The sequence below is a fragment of the Tursiops truncatus genome, chromosome 1 (assembly GCF_011762595.2).
Source record: "Tursiops truncatus isolate mTurTru1 chromosome 1, mTurTru1.mat.Y, whole genome shotgun sequence".
Lineage (NCBI taxonomy): Eukaryota > Metazoa > Chordata > Mammalia > Artiodactyla > Delphinidae > Tursiops > Tursiops truncatus.
In genome coordinates, this window is record NC_047034.1 from 123,577,625 (window position 1) to 123,597,224 (window position 19,600).

The 19,600-nt window shown below is 33.7% G+C and overlaps 1 protein-coding gene across 2 annotated transcripts in view; it reads left to right on the plus strand.

Moving 5' to 3' along the window:
- The window catches only part of LRRC40 (leucine rich repeat containing 40), a 55,917-nt gene extending 46,714 nt beyond the window's left edge, over window positions 1–9,203 (plus strand). For both annotated transcript variants that reach the window (XM_073788398.1, XM_019919430.2), the window contains exons 12-15: window positions 2,329–2,439; window positions 3,000–3,077; window positions 5,304–5,489; window positions 7,768–9,203. In XM_073788398.1, coding sequence (XP_073644499.1) covers window positions 2,329–2,439; window positions 3,000–3,077; window positions 5,304–5,489; window positions 7,768–7,873 — 481 coding nt within the window. In that variant the 3' untranslated portion in view covers window positions 7,874–9,203. The remainder of the gene's footprint in view (window positions 1–2,328; window positions 2,440–2,999; window positions 3,078–5,303; window positions 5,490–7,767) is intronic.
- The last annotated feature ends 10,397 nt before the right edge of the window (window positions 9,204–19,600 follow it).

Below are 19,600 nucleotides of genomic sequence, written 5' to 3' on the forward strand. Positions count from 1 at the left end.
AACTTTCTTTTTCATTTACATTTTAAACTTGGAAAATAGGTATTAGAATTATTAAAAATATTACTTTTTTCCTATATAGTGAAATATCAGAGGAAAGTTTTAAGAGATCATCTAAAGCCAATTTCATGTAGATTAATAGGAATTTGGGGCTTTATGTTAATGAATTGCCAAGCCAGTGAATTTTTCCACTGATAGTAAAAGCAAAATTGACAACTCTGTTAACGTTTTTCTCCTAGAAAAGGATTCTTCATTTACAAACATTAGAAATCATTTGCATTGTACTTTGTACTGTTTAATACATCTCTCTGGATGTTAATTATAGCACAATCTTTAGGTTTTGAGAGAATATTAGTTTAGTATAGTGTTGAACTTCTAAAAATGATTGTTATCTTGCCATTAACTATATACCCAAAGAAAGTTGACAAATAGCCTTGCAATTAAAACAGCACTATGGGAGACAGGATAGGGTAATCATAAAGAATTTGGGCAATAGAGTCAGTTGCTTGTATCTATATCCCAGATCTATGAGCTTTGTGGCTTTGGGCAGGTTTAACTAGCTTCTCTTAGTTTCCTCAGTTGTGAAGTAGAGATAATAATAGACCTATTTATAAGAGTTAAATTAAATGACATATCCACTTAAAGCATTTAACCAGTGCCTAGCACTTAATAAATACTTAAGTACTTAAAAAAAAAAGAAAAAGAAAGAAAAGATGATGTATTGGGGAAATTTCATCTGACTGCCCAAAATTTTTTTAGATGGCTTAAAATTTTTAAAAAGTCAGACAAACTATTACTTGCATTCTATTTACAGAGAATAGTTTGAGGAATGTAGATCTTGAAAGGTGATAACTTTAAGAGATTCTACTGAGAAAGGGGATCTAGTTCATCTTCTTTTTCTCTCTTGTTTAAAGTGTTCAGAAAGTATTTGATAGAATAGTTGAGCATTTAGATTGGCTCTTAGATATGACAAGTTTGCCTTGGGGATCCTAGATCAAACAAGGTGATTGGGGATGAAGATGGAAGGAGTTAAAAGATATTATGTTATTGCTTACTTTCTCATATTATTCCACAGTCTGATTATTTTTATGCAAAACAGTATGCTATTCTGTTACCACAGTTATTTTGTCATGTTTTTTTTCACAAGTCACAAAATTGATTGCAAAAATAATACTTATTTATAAAATATTGGACTAAATGAAGAGACAAGTAATTTATCGTCTCATCACTGATTTATTCTATTGACTTCCTGGCATATTTTATTTCAAGCTGCTACCCATTTAGAATTATACATATAATTCGTATCTTGAGTGGTTTATTTGTCATAAACATTTTCCCATGTTGTAAACAATACTTTAAACATGTATTTATCTATATACCATAAGCTTGATTGTAAATAAAACAAAACATTGTATCTCTAAACCAAATTTTCAGAAGAATTACTAAATCAGAGTATGGCTCTTGATACATAAGTCCAAAAGCTTTCCAAAAAAGTTTTATCAGTTACATATCCAGACTCATGGTATCTTTCATGATGGTTTCTTTCACTTTTAATCTTCTTTAGCACAGCATTTGATATTCTTTCTTTCTTTTTTTTTCTTTGCTAATATGATAGACAAAAATGATTTACAGTTTAACTTTTGTTTTTTGGCAAATCATATGTAACATCTCTTGTTCTTAAATTAGTATCATACTTTCAAACTACTAAGTTTGATCAGGTTTACTTAGAAGTATTTAATTCTTCCTCTCTAAGTATTTGGCTTAAGTTGCTTAGTAGTAACACTTAGCAAACCTAGGAATTAACTTACTGTTTTCTTGCAATCATGATTAAATGATAATTTGGATAAGAGATACTATACTTTTAAAATGTTGCCATATCTAAAAAGCATTTTGATGTATCAGATACTTCTGGTACTTAGATGGTTTTATATTATGGAGTCTAAAACAATAACTACGATGTTACAGAATATATGTCTGACAATTTATTTTATGGATTCAAGTCACAGATATACTATAAACATTGCCTAGATTGAATTTTTTTTGTCCATAATTGGTTTAACTATAAACTGAATGGTTTCTTAAACTTCAATCTACATTTAAGGTCAAATAGAAATTCTTGGACAGATAATATTATGGCTATTTTTCAAAACCTATTTTTATCAGTTACACATCCAAACTGATTGCAATTTTTATGAGAAAAGTAACAGTTACAGAAAATCTTAATTAGCAAAAATAATGTAAGATTTTTTTCCTCTATAGTCTGCTTGTAGTTTTGAAGTTCTGACAGTGAATTCAAATAGTATTAACATTTAAAAATTATTTTTGTTTCAGGATTGTGGAACTGAAGGAAATGGTTTCTGATGTCAATCTCAGTTTTAATAAGCTTTCCTTTATATCCTTGGAATTATGTATGCTTCAAAAATTAACCTTTATAGATCTCAGGTATTTATTGATACTGTTGCTTCCCTTTTTAAAAAATTATTTATTATTTATTTATTTTATTTATTTATTTTTGGCTGCATTGGGTCTTCATTGCTGTGTGTGGGCTTTCTCTAGTTGTGGCGAGTGGGGGCTACTCTTTGTTACGGTGCGTGGGCTTCTCATTGCGGTGGCTTCTTGTTGTGGAGACAGGCATGTGGGCTTCAATAGTTGTGACTGGTGAGCTCTAGAGTGCAGGCTCAGTAGTGTGACCCACGGGCTTAGTTGCTCTGCGGCATGTGGGATCTTCCCGAACCTGGACTTTACCTGGTTTACCCTGTTAAATCTATTATTAAAGAGTTAACTGCAGTATCAGTTGGTTGCACATTGCCATTAGGATTTGGCAAATTAATCAAATACTTGAAGCAGCTGACCGATTCAGAATTCTCAGGACACAGCCTTAATGAAATCAAGAATTGACAAACTGAGCTGCATAAATTTTTGTCTGGTCAACATTTTAATTATAAACTAAAGTTGTACAGATTTTCAAACTTTGTAAATCATCTTTTTTCTCTCTAATTTAGGAATAATTTTTTAAATTCTTTGCCTGAAGAAATGGAATCATTGATAAGACTACAAACAATCAACCTTTCCTTTAATAGGTAAGAAACAGAACAGACAAATCTGAATAACAATTTTCTGTGGAAAATTTGTAGGTCTTACTAGAGAATACAACTAAAAGAACCAAATAAACAAAAAGGCCCTATATGTTTTCTTTATTTAAATATCCAGGTTTGTTTTCACTTAGTTCTACTTAGAATTAAAAGTGATGTTGCTTTTTTAGAATTTTCACAACTGATGTCTAGTAGATTTTTTGTTTCTTTTAGCCATTTTAAGAAACCTGTAAGCTAGTAGCAAGACAAATATGCAAATAAATAATTCTAATCACTGTAGTGGAAGCACAGTGCATAGACATAAGTGTTTCCAGAGATTACGTGAAGGTAGAGGAGGTAGCTCTGAAACTGAGGCTTGGAAAATAGACATTTGCCAGACACACAGGGATATGGCATCCCATGTAGAGCAAATAGCATATACTAAGGCACAAGGATGTGAGAAAATGATGGGACACGTCAAGAAGTTCAATATGGCTTGGACCACAAAGTGGGAAAGTAGAAGAGTGGAAGTCACAAATGAAGTTGGGTGTGTAAGCAGTAGCCAGCCCTTTAAGAGCTTTTTATACCCAGTGAAATTTAGATTTTATTCTGTAAACACTATGAAGATACTACTAATAATTAAGAATAGCTAGTATTTATTGGGAGCTCATTTATTAATATTTATTATCTGCTGACTCCGGACCAAGTACTTTACATGTATTACCTCATTTAATCCTCACAAAAGCCCTACATGGTAGGTTCTGTTATTATGTCCATTTAGAAATCGAGGATTAGGAATTAAGTAACTCACTTAAGGTTCACATAGATTATAGAGCTGGAGTTTGAGCCCAGGTGTTTTGACTCTAGAAGTTGGGCTCTTAACAACTATGTCATATTGTTTCCTATGGTGAAAGTTGATTCTGGTAAAAGTTAATATAAATATTAGTAGCTATCATTTAATATATTACAGATACTATACCAAGGTCTTCAAGTATATAAGTTTAGTACTATTATTATTCCTCATTTACAGATGAGGAATCTAAGGCACAGTGATGTTAAAATATTGCCTATTTAAGTTTTTGTTCCGTCTACTCTATTATTTGTGTTTTCTCATGTGTAGGTTATACCACTGTTGTCATTATTTAAAAATATATGCACTTCTCAGATTTCTTCTAATTTTTATTTTTGAATTGAACTATCGATTCTCTATTGAGCTATCAATTGCATTGTTAATTAATGTCTTTTGGGGAGCTGGCAAAACCTAACCGTAACTTCTGTGTTAACTGGTGAGCTACATCTTTTTTAATTACCTTATTTATGGGTTGTGCAGGAGAAAAAGAGGAGATACTATTTAGGGTGGTTTGGTCCATCTGTACTCCTTGTTATTGATTCTCCGATCCCTCTAATTACAAAGGTGCCTTGAGTTTACTGTTCATTATTGCTTTTTTTTTTTTTTTTTAAACATCAAGGCAGCAAAGGAAGGGCAGTATGGGGAAGTGAAAAGGCCAACTGTAAAGCTTTCTTTCAGCTCATCCTTGTCTTTTCTAGTTGAGGCAGCAGTTTGCCTCACACTAAAACCAAACTAGCTTCTGTCCCCCAAAAGATCCTCAGGGATTTTGTGTTAATTACTGAGAATTGCTCTGAGAGCCATAAGCTTTCCCATCTCTCTTGTGGCATCTTCAGGGCTGCTTTGGGTGAGAAAGCCAGCAGCCTATAGTAGTTTTGTCATTTTTTCAAAAACCAAAATGAGTGTATTTTTAGTTGTTGAAAAAATGACAAAACTAGTCAGTTTCGAAGCTTAAGTCAAAGCGAAGTATAAATCTCTAACTTTTACTTAAGATATTGGCAGTGATTCTCTTTCATAAGAAGTAAAAGTGAACTAAGGAAGAATACCTACATGGAGACATTATACTGAGAGCATTTCAGGAAGATTTCCTTGTCTCCTGAATGAGAAAAGAAAAACATAGGAGAATTTACTCCAAACCTTTGTTTGATTTTATACATTAAATAGAAACTGTTACAAGTGTGTCCACTTAACATATATTTCAAGGTTTCCAGAATTAATCCAGTTTTAAAAATTTTTCTGAAAAATTTAAATGCAGAACTTATACCAAATATTAAAAACTTACATTAAGAAAACTTTATCTCTATTTGAGATAAACTTTATCTCTATTTGAAGGAATGATTTTGCTTCTGATTCTAATATATTTAGGTGTTCTCTTCATATTCTTATAGGTTCAAAATACTACCTGAAGTTCTGTATCGAATTCCCACACTTGAAACAATTTTGATTAGTAATAATCAGGTTGGATCTGTGGACCCTCAGAAAATGAAGACAATGGAAAATCTGATTACATTGGACCTTCAAAATAATGACCTCCTACAAATTCCACCAGAGCTCGGTAATTGTGTGAACTTAAGGTAAATGCACCATTCTACTAAGTTTTTCCATTCGATTTGTTGAAGTGTTATTTTTTTGTTTTGTTTTGTTTTTGTTTTTTGAGGTACTCTTGCAGGCAAGTTGAAATAAAAAATTTAATGTCCCATTAAAAATAACAGGTAACAAAACTCCGAATCCCAATTCTGTTTTTCAAATGTTACCAAATATATTTTTTAGTTTTTTTTATACAGTATGTATATGTGTAAATACAGCAATTGATTGTTCCTAGTGATACTTTTCTCATCACTATGTATGTATATAATCTGAAACTCTACTGCATAAAAATGTCAAGGAAATATAAATTCCTTAGCTGTGCATATAAGTTTTTTCAATATCTGATTACAGACTACTACCATTTTTTCAAGGCCAGCATGGTCTTTCTTACTCTGTGTTTGCTGTTACCTCAGCCTCAAGTGCCTTTACCCTGCTTTTATCAGTAATCAACCTAATTATCACCTTTGAAAACCTTTCCGATATTCCAGGCAGAGTTAGTCCCTTCTCTGATTTCCCATCCTGCTTTATTTGGACTCATTTATACCATTTCTTTGTCCTCCTTTGGAAGAGTTACCCCAGTGCCTAGACCATAGTAAGCACCTAATAAGTGCTTGTTAAGTGAATATAAAGGGAATTTGAGACATGAACAGAAAGCCCAGTAGTTATCAGAATGTGTCAGAAAAATTTAATTATTGAAAACTGCATATGATGGTTTAGCATATTTTACTTTACTAGAGTGGCACTAGTATCTTTCTCTGGTACCTCACAATACTGAATTATAGAAGACAAGTAAGTTGATTATTGTTATGTGCAATAGTTGTATTCTATAAAGTCTCCATGAACACCAAATTAGTAAATACTTAAACCATTGCTCCCTAGGGGAAATAACAGAGTTAGGCTCTTTCAAGCCTCTGGTCATGTTTTCATCAGCCAGTCAACATATAACCTTGTGTTATGTGTGTTTCTGTATTAAGATGCCTTATTTAATATTGTTAAATCATTAATATTGAGCTATGGCCAAACAGGACTGTGATTTATGCCTGAATGAAGCTTATCTAACATACGTATCTTCTGTGTAAGATACATGACATCCTTCTTGTGCTTAGAAAAACTAGACATCACTTCAGCATTACGCTTGCAGGCCATATTAAACAGTGAAATCACCAAGAAAAGGTACAATAATACAAAAAATGTTGCACTAAATAGACCATGGAAGGAACATTTGTTTACAGTATGGGAGCTGAAACAAAAAAGGCAGAGTGTCACCTTGTTTGAGCTCAGTTGGGAATGTGCCTGTCAAGTGACTCAAATTTTTTGCTGCTCGTCCAAAATGACCTTCAAAATGCCACATGTATTGATTTGGGGGTTACGGGTAAATTTTAGTGAATAAGCAAATTTGGAGTCTGAGTAATGAAGATTGACTGTAATTAACTTTTTTTCTATAAATTAAGAAAGTCATTCTTTAAAATAATTCCCAAGGTACAGGAATATTTGAAGATATAATTTAGATCTATGGTATAATATGTTGTGAATCCTTTGACTTTTATTTACATAAACACTTAAAGTTATTGAAAATTAATATAAAAGTCTCTATCTTATAATTTAAGATATTTCATTAATTAAATAAAGAAACAAATCAACCAGCACTTAGATCTTAAACTGAACCTCATTTCAGAACATTTAAAATAGATTTTATATATTGTGTCTGGTCAAGGGAAGGAGTATGAAGGCAGACATGTTAATGTTCCCAGTGTGGAAAAGGATATATCGACTATGTTATAGTCTTTGGTATGAGTATTTGTCAGTTTGCTCATTCTAACACTTGTATAAATATAATTCACCCATTTAGTATATGGTCATTATAGGATTGAGAAGGTGATGGGTAAAATGATGGTTCATATCGCAGCTCTTCTGTTTAATAGCTGTGTGATCTTGGACAAGCCTTTCTTACCTTCCTGAACTTGTGTTTCATTATCTATAAAATAGAAATATTAATGGTGCCTACATCCCAGGGTTGTTAAGATAATTAAGAGAGTCAGTGAATGTAAGTTACTTAGAACAATACCTTTCACATAATAAGTATTCATTTAATGTTGTTTCAGTCATTATTGTAGTTACAATTCCAATTGTTTTAATGCTTAGATTTGAAAAGGGACAAATTCTTAAAAACACACAAATTTTACTTATAAAATAGCAAATGAAATTAGAAGAAAAGCCTCCCTAATAGAAAATGTTTTAAATTCTTAATTTCTCTCCTTTGTTTAGGACATTGCTACTAGATGGAAATCCGTTCCGCGTTCCTCGAGCAGCCATATTAATGAAAGGAACAGCTGCTATTCTGGAATATTTGAGAGACCGAATTCCTACTTAAGTTGGAGTTGTTACATAATCTTGGTCATGTTAATTCTTAGAGTTCTTAGATTGATAACTAACATATTTCTAAGGTATCATGTACATTTATAATGGTGTAACTACATATAGTGTTCATACATTTGCTCTGAATGTTTTGCATAAGATTTATCCTCACTTTCATTCCCTTATAACACAGCAAACGGTTTCTTCAGAAGTGAATTTTTATTTATCACAGTTTAATATTTTTATAATGACAAAGCATTGTTGTAGAGGTGGGGTTTTTTTTCCCATTTCTGTTTGTGTTACGTATATTATGACCAATTGACTTGAATATGACCATCCAGTTTCTACCTTTTTATTGGATATAAAATTGAATTGAATTTTGTTTAATACTGTTCTTTGGCATTTAAAAAAATAAGACTTTTCATTATCCATAATAGGACTTTTATGATGTGGTTGGTGTCAGTATAAGTTTCAAATTAATATTTACTGGATTGTTTTTGTTTATATAGTTGAAATGTTTTTTCCTAGCCTTTTTTACATGTTTCATGAAATCATTTTGTCGGGGTTTCTAATGTCACAGAAATGCTACATAAGATATGGTTATTGGTGGAGAAAATAGTAAAAGTGTTGTTATAATTGCTCTCACAATTCTGAATTTAAAACTTGACTGGGTTTTGTTTTTTTTTTTAAGATGTCTTAGTGTTAAGTTTCGATACAGTAATCTAGTACTTCTAGATTCAACAAATTTAAAGGAACTGGATCTGCATATTTTTCCCTCAGAGTGTGAGCATTTAAAAAATACCTTTTGTTCTTTTAAAAAAAAGTACTGAAATTTTATTAATTTTTATGGATAACAGCAACAGAAAATAATAGCATATACTACATAGAAATCTTGAAATGTATTTTGTTTAAATACTTACTAAGCAGGTATTTGTATATATAATTACTCTGTTGATGTGTTCTAATCCATCCTTGTGCCTTTTTTTTATTTCCAGGGTCTTAATTTTTAAATTTGCTTGTAGTCATGTGGTAATTTTCTAAAAGGGAATTTGTTATATTTGATAAAAATCAAATATAAACATTTATACCAAAAATATCAGAAGTAAGTAGGCTAGTCAGTCATTATAAAACATACTATGTGATTCTATTAAGTAACTAATCAATAGAATGTATATTAGTTTATATAAATAGTTGGATGGATAGGTACGTAGGTAGGTAGATAGATAGACAGGTGGATGGATGGATAGATAGCTTTTGGATGATTGAGACATGCTCATATTATGAAAAAAAATCATTGCTAATAAAGATAAATACTACGTGTTCATTAAAAAGTTACATTTTTCAAATATTGATTACAATGTTTATGTTTTTGGTTTAAAAGAAACATGCCCTTTTCATACAACAACTCTGTGGCTGCCTAAGAAATCTGCTTCGGTATTAAACAAAAGACATTTTACAATAAGGTGACATTTTATTATTTATACAATAAAGAGACTTTTATGTTATTCAAAACACTTTTTTAAATACTGAAAAAGTTGAGTACACCAAAGCCGAAAAATGGCTCTGCTATACACTGCACAGCATTATTTTAGTCCCTGTATTTTGTATCTGTACAGAAAGCATCTTCAAAATGCATTCTAATCACATTGTACACCTTTACTGATAAGTGTCAATACGTAAAATAAAACTGGAGAATACAGCTTGCATTTGCAAATTAACTGACAACGTAATTTCACTGATTCAGTAAATTTAAAATATAGATTCATAGGACTTCTTTGCACATAAAATGAAGCAGCTTTCAAGGTTGTCATGGTCTCATACTGCAAAAAAACCATTAACTACATTCACAATCTATGTTAATAAAGTAGTAAATATGTCTTCATTCAGTTTTTATTTACATCAATATGTAATTCAACTAAAAAGTACTGTTAATTGTGATACAGTAATTTCTTTTTTAACACATACAAAAATGACAATTTTTATATATAATTTGAGCTCAAAATCACGATTATCTCAAAATATTAATTACAATACAGCCATTTCAATTAACATGTCATGATTTAACTTTTTATAAAATGGTAAAATTTGTTATTAAAGTAAGCAATTTGTTTTGAATTGGCTAGAGTTCACCCACGTAGAAAACCTTAAATGGTAAGAGGTGTTTCCAGCCCCCTCCCACCCGAATTTGTATACAGCCACCTAAGCTAGCAAAGAGACAGAAAAGGCCCCAATTTATAAAGATTAAGCCTCTTTTGCTATACCGCTGTGGCTTGTTGTTTCTTCCATAAAAGCTTTACAAGGGTAGTGTCAATAAACTATGCAGTGAAATGCATGCATTAATATACAGTATGTCTGTAAAATGTTAGTGTTTACTCTAGTGCACATTAAAATGTTCACAAAGACTGCAAAAGAAGTCATAAATAAAGAAGCATTTACAAAGATCTACCAATTGCAAATTGTAAACTTGAAAATTACTTGATAATATAATGGAATTTCTTTGAAAACAGATCCCAATTCAAGTTCTTTCTCTGGCTAAAGGAGCTCTAGTTACTTGGCCTTAAGATGTCACTGTTTAGCTGCACATATGGTAGAGAAGTCAGATGTCATAAAAGAATATGAGTCTAGAGACTGTCTTCATTTTACTGAAATAGTGGCCCAATGTTGCATCACTGCTTAGGATTTTTTTTTTAAACTTACAGAAGAGTGAAATATTTCACTAACTGAATTATATGACCTCAAATGAAAAATGGAAAATTTGTGTGTGTGTGCATGTGTTTAGCATATGGAAAAATATTAATATAAATAGGTGGAATTAGAGCTTCATTATACAGTAATAAAAGGATTATGCCCCAAAATAACTGAGGTCAAAAGAAATCAATTATCCAATAGTTTAGGAATGAGAGAATTTTCATGGATACTTAAAAATCCTAAAAACATAGTATCTAGTTTCTTTTTAATTCTTAACAAACCAATTAAAATTTAATCAATATCTTTGTTTAGAATTACTGTTGCTAATTTAATATTTCTTCTCTGAATCAAAAGAGGCCATAGTTCATATTTATGGTTTACTTATATACAGCTGGGTGGGGTCATGCCCTTGGCTGGTTATAAGGTGGGAAAAATGAAAATACAGTACCTGCAAACCTTACTTTTTGCAAGGTTGTTTTTGATGGTCTTTGAAATTTACAAACAGAATTCAGTAGATTTTTACCTCTGATGTTTCAACTAGGAAAAAATTCCTCTTTCATATGAAGACAGTGTCATTGTCCTTAAGCTTCCTTTAGTCCCTTCTATACACTGAGTACAGAGAGAAACTTGATTGGCTCTTGACACAAAAATATCTGGTTTATCTATCAATTATCTTTCTCATGAATACTAAGGCTTGCATTTTTGAGGAGGAAAACGTCGTTGAGGATGTTAAAGGGAAATGCCTAAACACCATAAAGCAGTATTAAACATTTATTGCATTCCATTGACACTAGGTGTCATCAAAGCTAAAACCAAATTTTCTAGAGTAAAAATTAACATAAAACATTCCTTTCTGCCCTGAACAGATGCCTTTCCACATTCAAGACCAATAAGAGTCCTCTTGAGTGGAAAGACTGCAAGTATTGAAAATAACATTTATTTTAGCAGTACATTCTGAAAATAAATTACCATAGCAAATATGGGAACTGCTTTATGTTCCATCTGCCTGAGAGTTTCATCTTGGTTTTCCTGTGGGCTATTCAAAAAATTACATAAGATCTCCTGACTAAATAAGGGAAGGGGATTAGGGAGAGAAAGATACAAAGAAATATAATGTGATTTTTTTTTTCCCATTCATCAAATCCTTTCACTAATCTAGCTATCATAAAGGTCAGTTGACCTGCATACCTGGGCATTATTTAACCTCATTACTTTACATGTGCAAAACAAGTGTGCAAAGAAAAACACCTATGTATGTCTATACAGAGACATAAAACCTGAGTCACAATAAAAAGTTTTTAATATAAGAAAACATTTCTTAATGTAGGAAAATAATTTCTAAAGGGCCAAAAATACCTTTATACAATATAATCTGCTAACTTTAAAACTCAGTGTGCATAAGCATCACATATTTTTTAAGACCCAACAAAAAAAGAAATCATTTACAGTTTTCTTAACTATAGCTTAGATACCTATATTTCAATTTCTAACATCTATTTTCATTCCCCTGAATTCATTAACTTTTCTAAAAGAAAAAAAAGCACATTCAAATATGAGGACTGTTTAATTTCTGATGAACAGTTCCTGCTTTTTTCTAAATATTGAGGACATAGGAGATTTGGGGTTGCTAGGCATATAACTTAATGTCAAGCCACAAAGGAATTCTAAAATTCAAAAGAAAATATGTAATAAACATTACTTGGAAAAATATTTTGTGGATAGAGTTGGGCCAAAGTCTGCATGAAGCCATTCTTATTTGCAGGCTCCCTTTCTGCAGATGATTCACTCTTAAAAACTCCTTTCCCTACACACCCATTTCCTTAGCTTTCATTTTATTTCATTTCCTTAGATTTCCATACTTAAACCCTGGAACTGTGCCGACTGAAGCTCCATGGTTCACATTCAGCCACAAGGTACAATGTCTTCTTCACTTAACTAAATCTTTATCTCTTCCTCTTCAGGAGCTCAGTTTTCTGGGCTGACTCCCTGGCCCGCTCTCACGTACCGCTTTACTTATTAGGAAAAAAAATCTGTTTAAGTGTCCCTACTGTCTTATCACTAGACACTGATTTAAGGATAATTCAAGACATACTTATCTCCTGGGCTGTATACATCTCAGATGCATACTGAGAAAATTTTATAGAAAAATGAGGGCAAGTTGCTTCTCCATCTGCCCCCAGATGACATTGTCATTAATTATGCATTTATGTCAAGTAAGTCACTGACAGAACAGGAAGCCATCTGAACCCAAAGGTTCAATCCTTGCTTGCCTCTGTAGTTGGATATAGGGCCCTGGCCCTTTCAGTACTTGTATGGACAGGTGAAGGGATTCTGGACAGTGTCCTTGAATGCTGACTTTCCTCTCTGGGGTCAGCAGGCCTGGTTTGGGGAATAGGGTGGGAAGTGCATGTGGTAGTGTAAGGGATTAGAGGCATTAACCTAGGGAACTGTACTCTTGCTGCCTTTTTGTATGACACTTGCCTGAGGGTCACTGGAAGGATTTTGTATTGTGCAGAAGGCTAAAAGCAGAGTCACACTTTCTCTGCCAACAGACTTGTTACCATGGGAACCAATGCAGAAAAATGAAAAAATGACAAGAAGCTGAGAATTAAATGTGGAGAAAATTGATAGTTGGTTTCAACATGGCAATTTGAGCACTTGAGATTTAAACAGGATGTTCCTTGTGTGGCCAGACCAATGAAAATGGACAAAATGACGTGCTGGTCTCTGGTCCTGGAGGCTATCTGGGGAATGCAGGAAGAAAGCAGTAAGCGTGCTGTAGTTTGGATAAGGGGGACTCTGTAAAATTCAGATCCATCTCTGGTGATGTTGAGCTCTTCAGCCCAAATGTTAAATTAACCATACGATCAAAGGTGCCCTTCAAAAGGCATGTCCATGCTTAGCTTGATAAATGAAAGCAGCCTGCTGTAACAATTCTCACCTTTCCAAAGCCAACACACACTACCTGACAAGAGTATAGCATACCTAATATGTTATTGCTTGAAAATCTTCCCAAATATTAAAAAACAAAAACCAAAAAGACACAGCTTTCAAATCTGTGGTCCCTCTCCCCCCTCCCCCCAACAAGGCAGCTAATTAACACAGAATTTAAATTAGTTTTCTTTAGGAAACAATTATTTCACTTTACCTGATACAAGTACTCTTGTGTACCCTCCCTTGTTATTCTGGAGTGGATAATAAACTGATCAAACCAGATGAGGATTCCAAGACAATTTGTAACAAGGACTTGGAGTTTCAGCCTAATCTGAGAAAGCAGACCTACATATTGCACTTTTTGGAGGCTCCAGGGAGACACCTGTCCTGTCCTCTAGCTTCCCAAAAGGCTACTTTCTGAAATCCTATGATTAATGCCTCATTTCCTGTGACCAGCCTTTGGCCCATATTTAAATGTAATTCCCCTGAGGAGATGAGGGAAGGTCACACTATAGAGGACTTGATTTCACCCTTCCTGGAGAGCTAGTTTTCAAGTAGTAGTGAAACCCTTCACCTGATCCACCCTCCTAACAATTAAAAGCTAAAAGCAACATCACCCGGGAAGTAGGAGACAAGCCATTATTGTATAGTTGTCTTTGGGGTATGTCTAACTTCAAATGGTCTGAATAAAATACGCTGTTTGTATGGTTTAAAGTCCACTGGCCATAGATTTCACCAGAGATGCTTTTTTCTTTCTCACTAGTGACTTGCTGTTCTAGTTAGAATTCCTTACTGAATCCTTTGACAGTCTTAACAATGAGTTCTTGAAATGCTAGAAGCCCATTACATTTCTGTTTTTCCAAGAGTGCATACAGAGTTCTGAAATGCAGTAAAACACCTTATTTTCTACTACTTGCAGAGTTTGGAGGCAAACTTGATAGTAAACAGAAATTTGAGTACAGTGTTCTTGCTTATGCTAAAATAACTTCTTATATCAATATTTCAGTGAGTTTCAGGATTTGAGACATCTATGTTTCTGAAGGTAGGAAGCCTTTAGAATAACCTGATGCAGGACTAATCTTTAAAGCTACATGAAGCACTAAGGACAGTTCAGCAGATCTCTTTCTGAAATAGGCAAATAAAATATAATAGGATCTTCACAAGCAGTAATGCCTTTGAATTTGACATATGATAAATAAGAGACTGCTTCTTTTAATTTCTTTTATCTCTAAAATCAGGCAGCAGATGCTTGGAGGAAGACTAAATGGTCTGCCTTAAACTAAAGAATGATTATCTTTTTCTGTGATTTTTTTTTAATACTAATTCTCTCACTGGTAGATCATACTTTGGACAAACTTGAGCTCTCCACCAGGCCAAGAGGCCACCTGACACTAATATATTTAATAGTTCTACAACATCCCTTCATTCTTCAGACAAGAATTTGAAACAGTTATAATACATCACATGATATATTGAGAATTTAAATTTGATTCCTTCATTTTTTTAAACAATTGATTTCCCTTCTCAATTTTTTTGAGGTTGTGTGATTCCCTGCTGTATCATGTACCATAAAGAGTTACAGACATAATTTTTACATAGTTTTCTCTAGTTTATCATACAGTTCAGCATATAGTTCACAAATAGCCAGTCTTGCCAATATTAGGACATTTATTGCTTTCAGCTACCACAAGTATTTGGAAATCAAAAAAGCTTAGTGGAATGATGATCTCTGCATGGAAGGCATATGATGAATAGGTCTAGAGATCTAATATGCATGATGACTATAGTTAACAATATTGTATTGAATACTGGAAATTTGTTAAAAGAGTAGATTTCAGATGCTCTCACCACACACAAAATGGTAACTATGTAAGGGGATGAGATGTTAAATAGATCGACTGTAGTTATCATTTCACTATGTATTTGTATATCAAATCATGTTGTACACCTTAAATATATGTAATTTTTATTAAAAAACTTAAAACAAAAGGGGGAGGCATCACACTCGATAGCTGTCCTTTCTGGATTAAGGTGAGGTGTTGACTAAATAAAAAGTTCAATTTAACAGAGCAGAAAAAGAAAAAAAAAAGGCCTGTCAAACTGACCACTGACCATACATATATATGTAGATACTGGGCTTTTTTCAATACCTTTCAAACTTGATCTTAAGAAATATGCCCAAAGTGATATCTGTAGGTCAGAATCCCTCTGGTTAAGAATTTAAGAAGCATGATCTCATTTTCAAATTCAAGCGTGCTACACAGTCCATTGCAAATAGTTTTAATAAACTCCCATTTTCTAAGTTGCCGCACAAAGACACTAAATTGCTTCAAGGTTAAACCCACCGCTTCATCACCAAATGGCAGCTAATTTTCCAGACCATGGTCAAACTCATATACTTTTTGAAACCCCCTTTGTTATACAGTTGCTGTCCCATCTCTAGGCTAATCCTAACCTGAGTTTGACAATCCTTGATTTTAACCTCAAAGAGCAAGTAAAAACTCAGGGGTTTTGTTGCATATAAAACCATATCTGCTATTTCTCTTCAGAATCTCCTTCAGAATAACTTGTGGGAATTTAGATGGCTTCCACTTCTTAGTGCTTAAGAGATGTTGCCAGGGCAGCTGCCAGGGTCAACACTTAGAGAAGGGTGCGGGCATTGGCCACATAGGTATTTCAGCTGTCCATCTAAATGGTATGTGTGAGAGTTGGTCTGTATCTGCATAGTTCTAGGCACTCTTTAGTTTTCTACTTTCTAGAAAATTTTATCATAGGTACTGCTCAAGTTGCATTTTTAACTGAACTCTAATGGGTCCTCTTCTGTTCTTAAACACAAAGAAAGCATCTTCCTAACATGAGGGTGTTTATTAATAGTCAAGAGTGTGATCTTTTCCTTATATATAGGTACATAAGTATTTAGAATATGCAAGTCCACTAAAAGTATGTACATTTGTTAAGGTGTTTAAAATACAAATTATTTTAAAGCAAAGATTTCAAGAGATGCTAAAGGTTAACTGTTCTATTCTCTCCTTTCCTGAGATCAATCTCTTCAAGTGGAGCAGTAGGCCTTTGTTATCAGGCTTTGGTGCCCTCCCTCCAGGAAGGAAGAGATGCCCTTGATTTCTGACTTTGACTCCTAAGGGGCAGCCCCTAGGAAGGACAAAGACAGATGAAAGAGGAAAGCGAGAATTTAGCTAGCTTAGTGACCATCCCTCCCAGATATGATTTGTTCTAGACCATACTGCAGAGATTTACATTCTCACTGTCGCCTGAAACTTTGTCCTTTTTGGAAAAGAACATATATGAGGGATAGAAGCCTGCCTTCCTAAGGGAATAGAAAAAGATTCCTCATCCACATTAGAAAAACTTAATAAAGCTGAAAGGAAGCATTTGCCATTTTATTATGAGACAGAAAGTGATAATACACTGTTCTCCCCTTATATTTTGTACCTACACAGTAGCATTTATTAGACTTTTTATGTGTCTGTCTCTCCATTAGATTGTGTTTCTTGAGGGGGGGGACCATGGCTTATTTATATTTCCCTCTGTTCTCAAAATCTTTTGCTCATTAAATATGTTTATTAAATTGAATGCACAGGAAGAAAAAGATAAATTGTTTTAATCACTGATAATTTTTCTTAAAGGATAAACACATAGATTGGCTACAGGACAAATCTTAGGATAGTTCAGAGGAAGACTTAGGAGGGAATTACTTAACCACCTCTCCAAGCTATAGATCTATTCAAACTTACATACAGGTCTGGATGAATATTCTAAATATGAGTGTATATTGTTGTGGGAGTGTAGGTGAATGTGCCGGGAATATTTATGGAAAGTTTAAAAAGAAAAGAAGACATAGTCCCTTACCCTTCAGTAGTTTATGATGATCTAGGTCCCCAGGTCACCGGGATAGTAACTATCATTTTGGGGAAATATGTGAAAACCTAAAAAAAATAGTACCCGATATTTGTGTGTGTGTGTGTGTGTATGAGAGAGAGAGAGAGTCTTGAGTTTGAATTTTTCTGAGAAATGGTCACAAACAGATTTGTAACATTTGCTAGCAACATTCATGGTTTTATAAAGAACACAGAGTGATGGCCTGCTAGAGAATCTGTCTTGATCAACTTAGCAATAAGTATTTTGCACATCAAGTGCAAAATACTTATTGCTAAGTTGAATGACACCACAAGTAAGGCTGAAGATTTATGTCCAAAGACTTGCTATAAAAGATGGATAATTTAAAACAAACAGAAGGACAGCAAGTAAAATGTTACAAGTCAGGAACATAATGATAAAATAAAGGAAAAATCAAATTTGGAGATTGAGACTTGCCCACGACTTAACAACCTTTTCTTTTACAGGTGATTTCTGGCTTAATGAACATCACTAGAAGTAAGTGGAGTCTTGAATATGTCCATCATTCACTTACTTTACAGGGAGGTGACACAACTGGATAATCAGCATTCTGTTGGGAGGGGGGAGGCATGCAAGGAGTGTTGCAAAGGAATGCAGGCATTTTAAGCAATGGTTCCTCACAGCTTTCTTCTTCCCTCAGCTGCTTAGGGCTCCACACCCCAACCCAACCTTGGTGGTTTTCTCATTTGTTGTACCTAAAAACAGGGCTTCCCAACCTCTTTACATCATGGCACAGATAGAAAACGATCGTGTTTGTTCTGAATAATGGGGTATAGGTGTGTAAAATAAATAAGGCCGCTCCAAGCCCCAAGTGAAAGCAATAAGTTACAAGCCCCTGTGCTCTGAGGGGATCGATATCTCAGTACTTGTGGGAACTAAGCTGGCTGCTGAATGGAAAGCACTGACCTAGAAATTGCTCCCAGGAATACAAAATTAAGACTCTTCATACATGATAAAAAATAATACTTTAGGTACTAGTTGATACCAAAAATCTAGAGATAGTCCAGTACCACAAGCATTAATAAACAAAGAAACAAACAAAAAACCACTATTGGAGTATAGAAATAGCTTTCAAGTAACTCTTCTCTCATTCTCAGTACAAATTCTTCCCAATTTACATTCTAATATTTAGTTCCAGATTCTACAACCAAACCTATCATGTAAAGCTTTTGGAAGTCTGAGAAGGGATGAAAAAGATGATGAAATAGAAAATAAGGCAAATAAAGCAAGCCAAAAGCTGTATTCAAAAGAATGAAACCATGGTGGACACCTTCTATATTTGCTTTAGAATGTGTGGCCATGTTTGTTTAGAAAATATTTTTTTCTTCTGAAAAGAGAAGAAGCGTACTTTGTAAGCAAACCCAAGATGGTGCCCTAAAATTGGCACATTTGAGGTCATAGAGAAGTTATAAAGCACCAACCGCCAAAGAAGGTTGACTGAATTTGCTAAGAACATACTGTGTTAGTAGTGGGTGATCATGTGGCCAGAGGAAACTGTTTCCTTTGGAGGAAAACACCAGAGGATTTAAATAGCTTTACCTAGTCTTCGGGAAAGAACACTGTGTTTTCTTTCTACTTTTGCTTGGGTTTAAAAGAAGCAAAGATTAAATGATTGGCAGAGAAACACCATGAATAAGTAGGCCTTTGGTGGAATTAGTAAAGGGGAGGCTCAAACAAGGATGATGGCTAAGCTCTGAGAGTGAGGGTATAATTAGCTTAAAGAGGTAAACAGAAAATTTTGGTTTTTTAAAACAATGCTCTAGCCAGTAGAGGCCCTGAAGTTCCAAATGCCTAGGAACTAAAATAGCTTGAGGCCACAGGTCACCAGAGCTGCTCTGGGCTCTGTGCCAATACCCAGACATTCTGACTGAAAGAAGGGAGGTTGGGGGACATTTTAAACTACCCCTTAACTCTGATTATCACTTTATGAGACATAGTTTGAAATATATTCCATATTCACTTTACAATAAAGTAAAATCTGATTATAATATTAAGCTAATTATTTGTGCACATAGATAAAATGAAAAATTAGGAGTTTATGCTAGATAACTTGTTACTGCCTGATGTCAGCTAGAAATAAAGCTGTATACAGATATACACATATTCAGATGTGGACTAGTGTTAGAACTATATAGTCAAGGCTATATGCTAGGCACACTTAATTCCTGATGTTTAAGTTTTGGAGAGCTCATTTAAAAATACATAT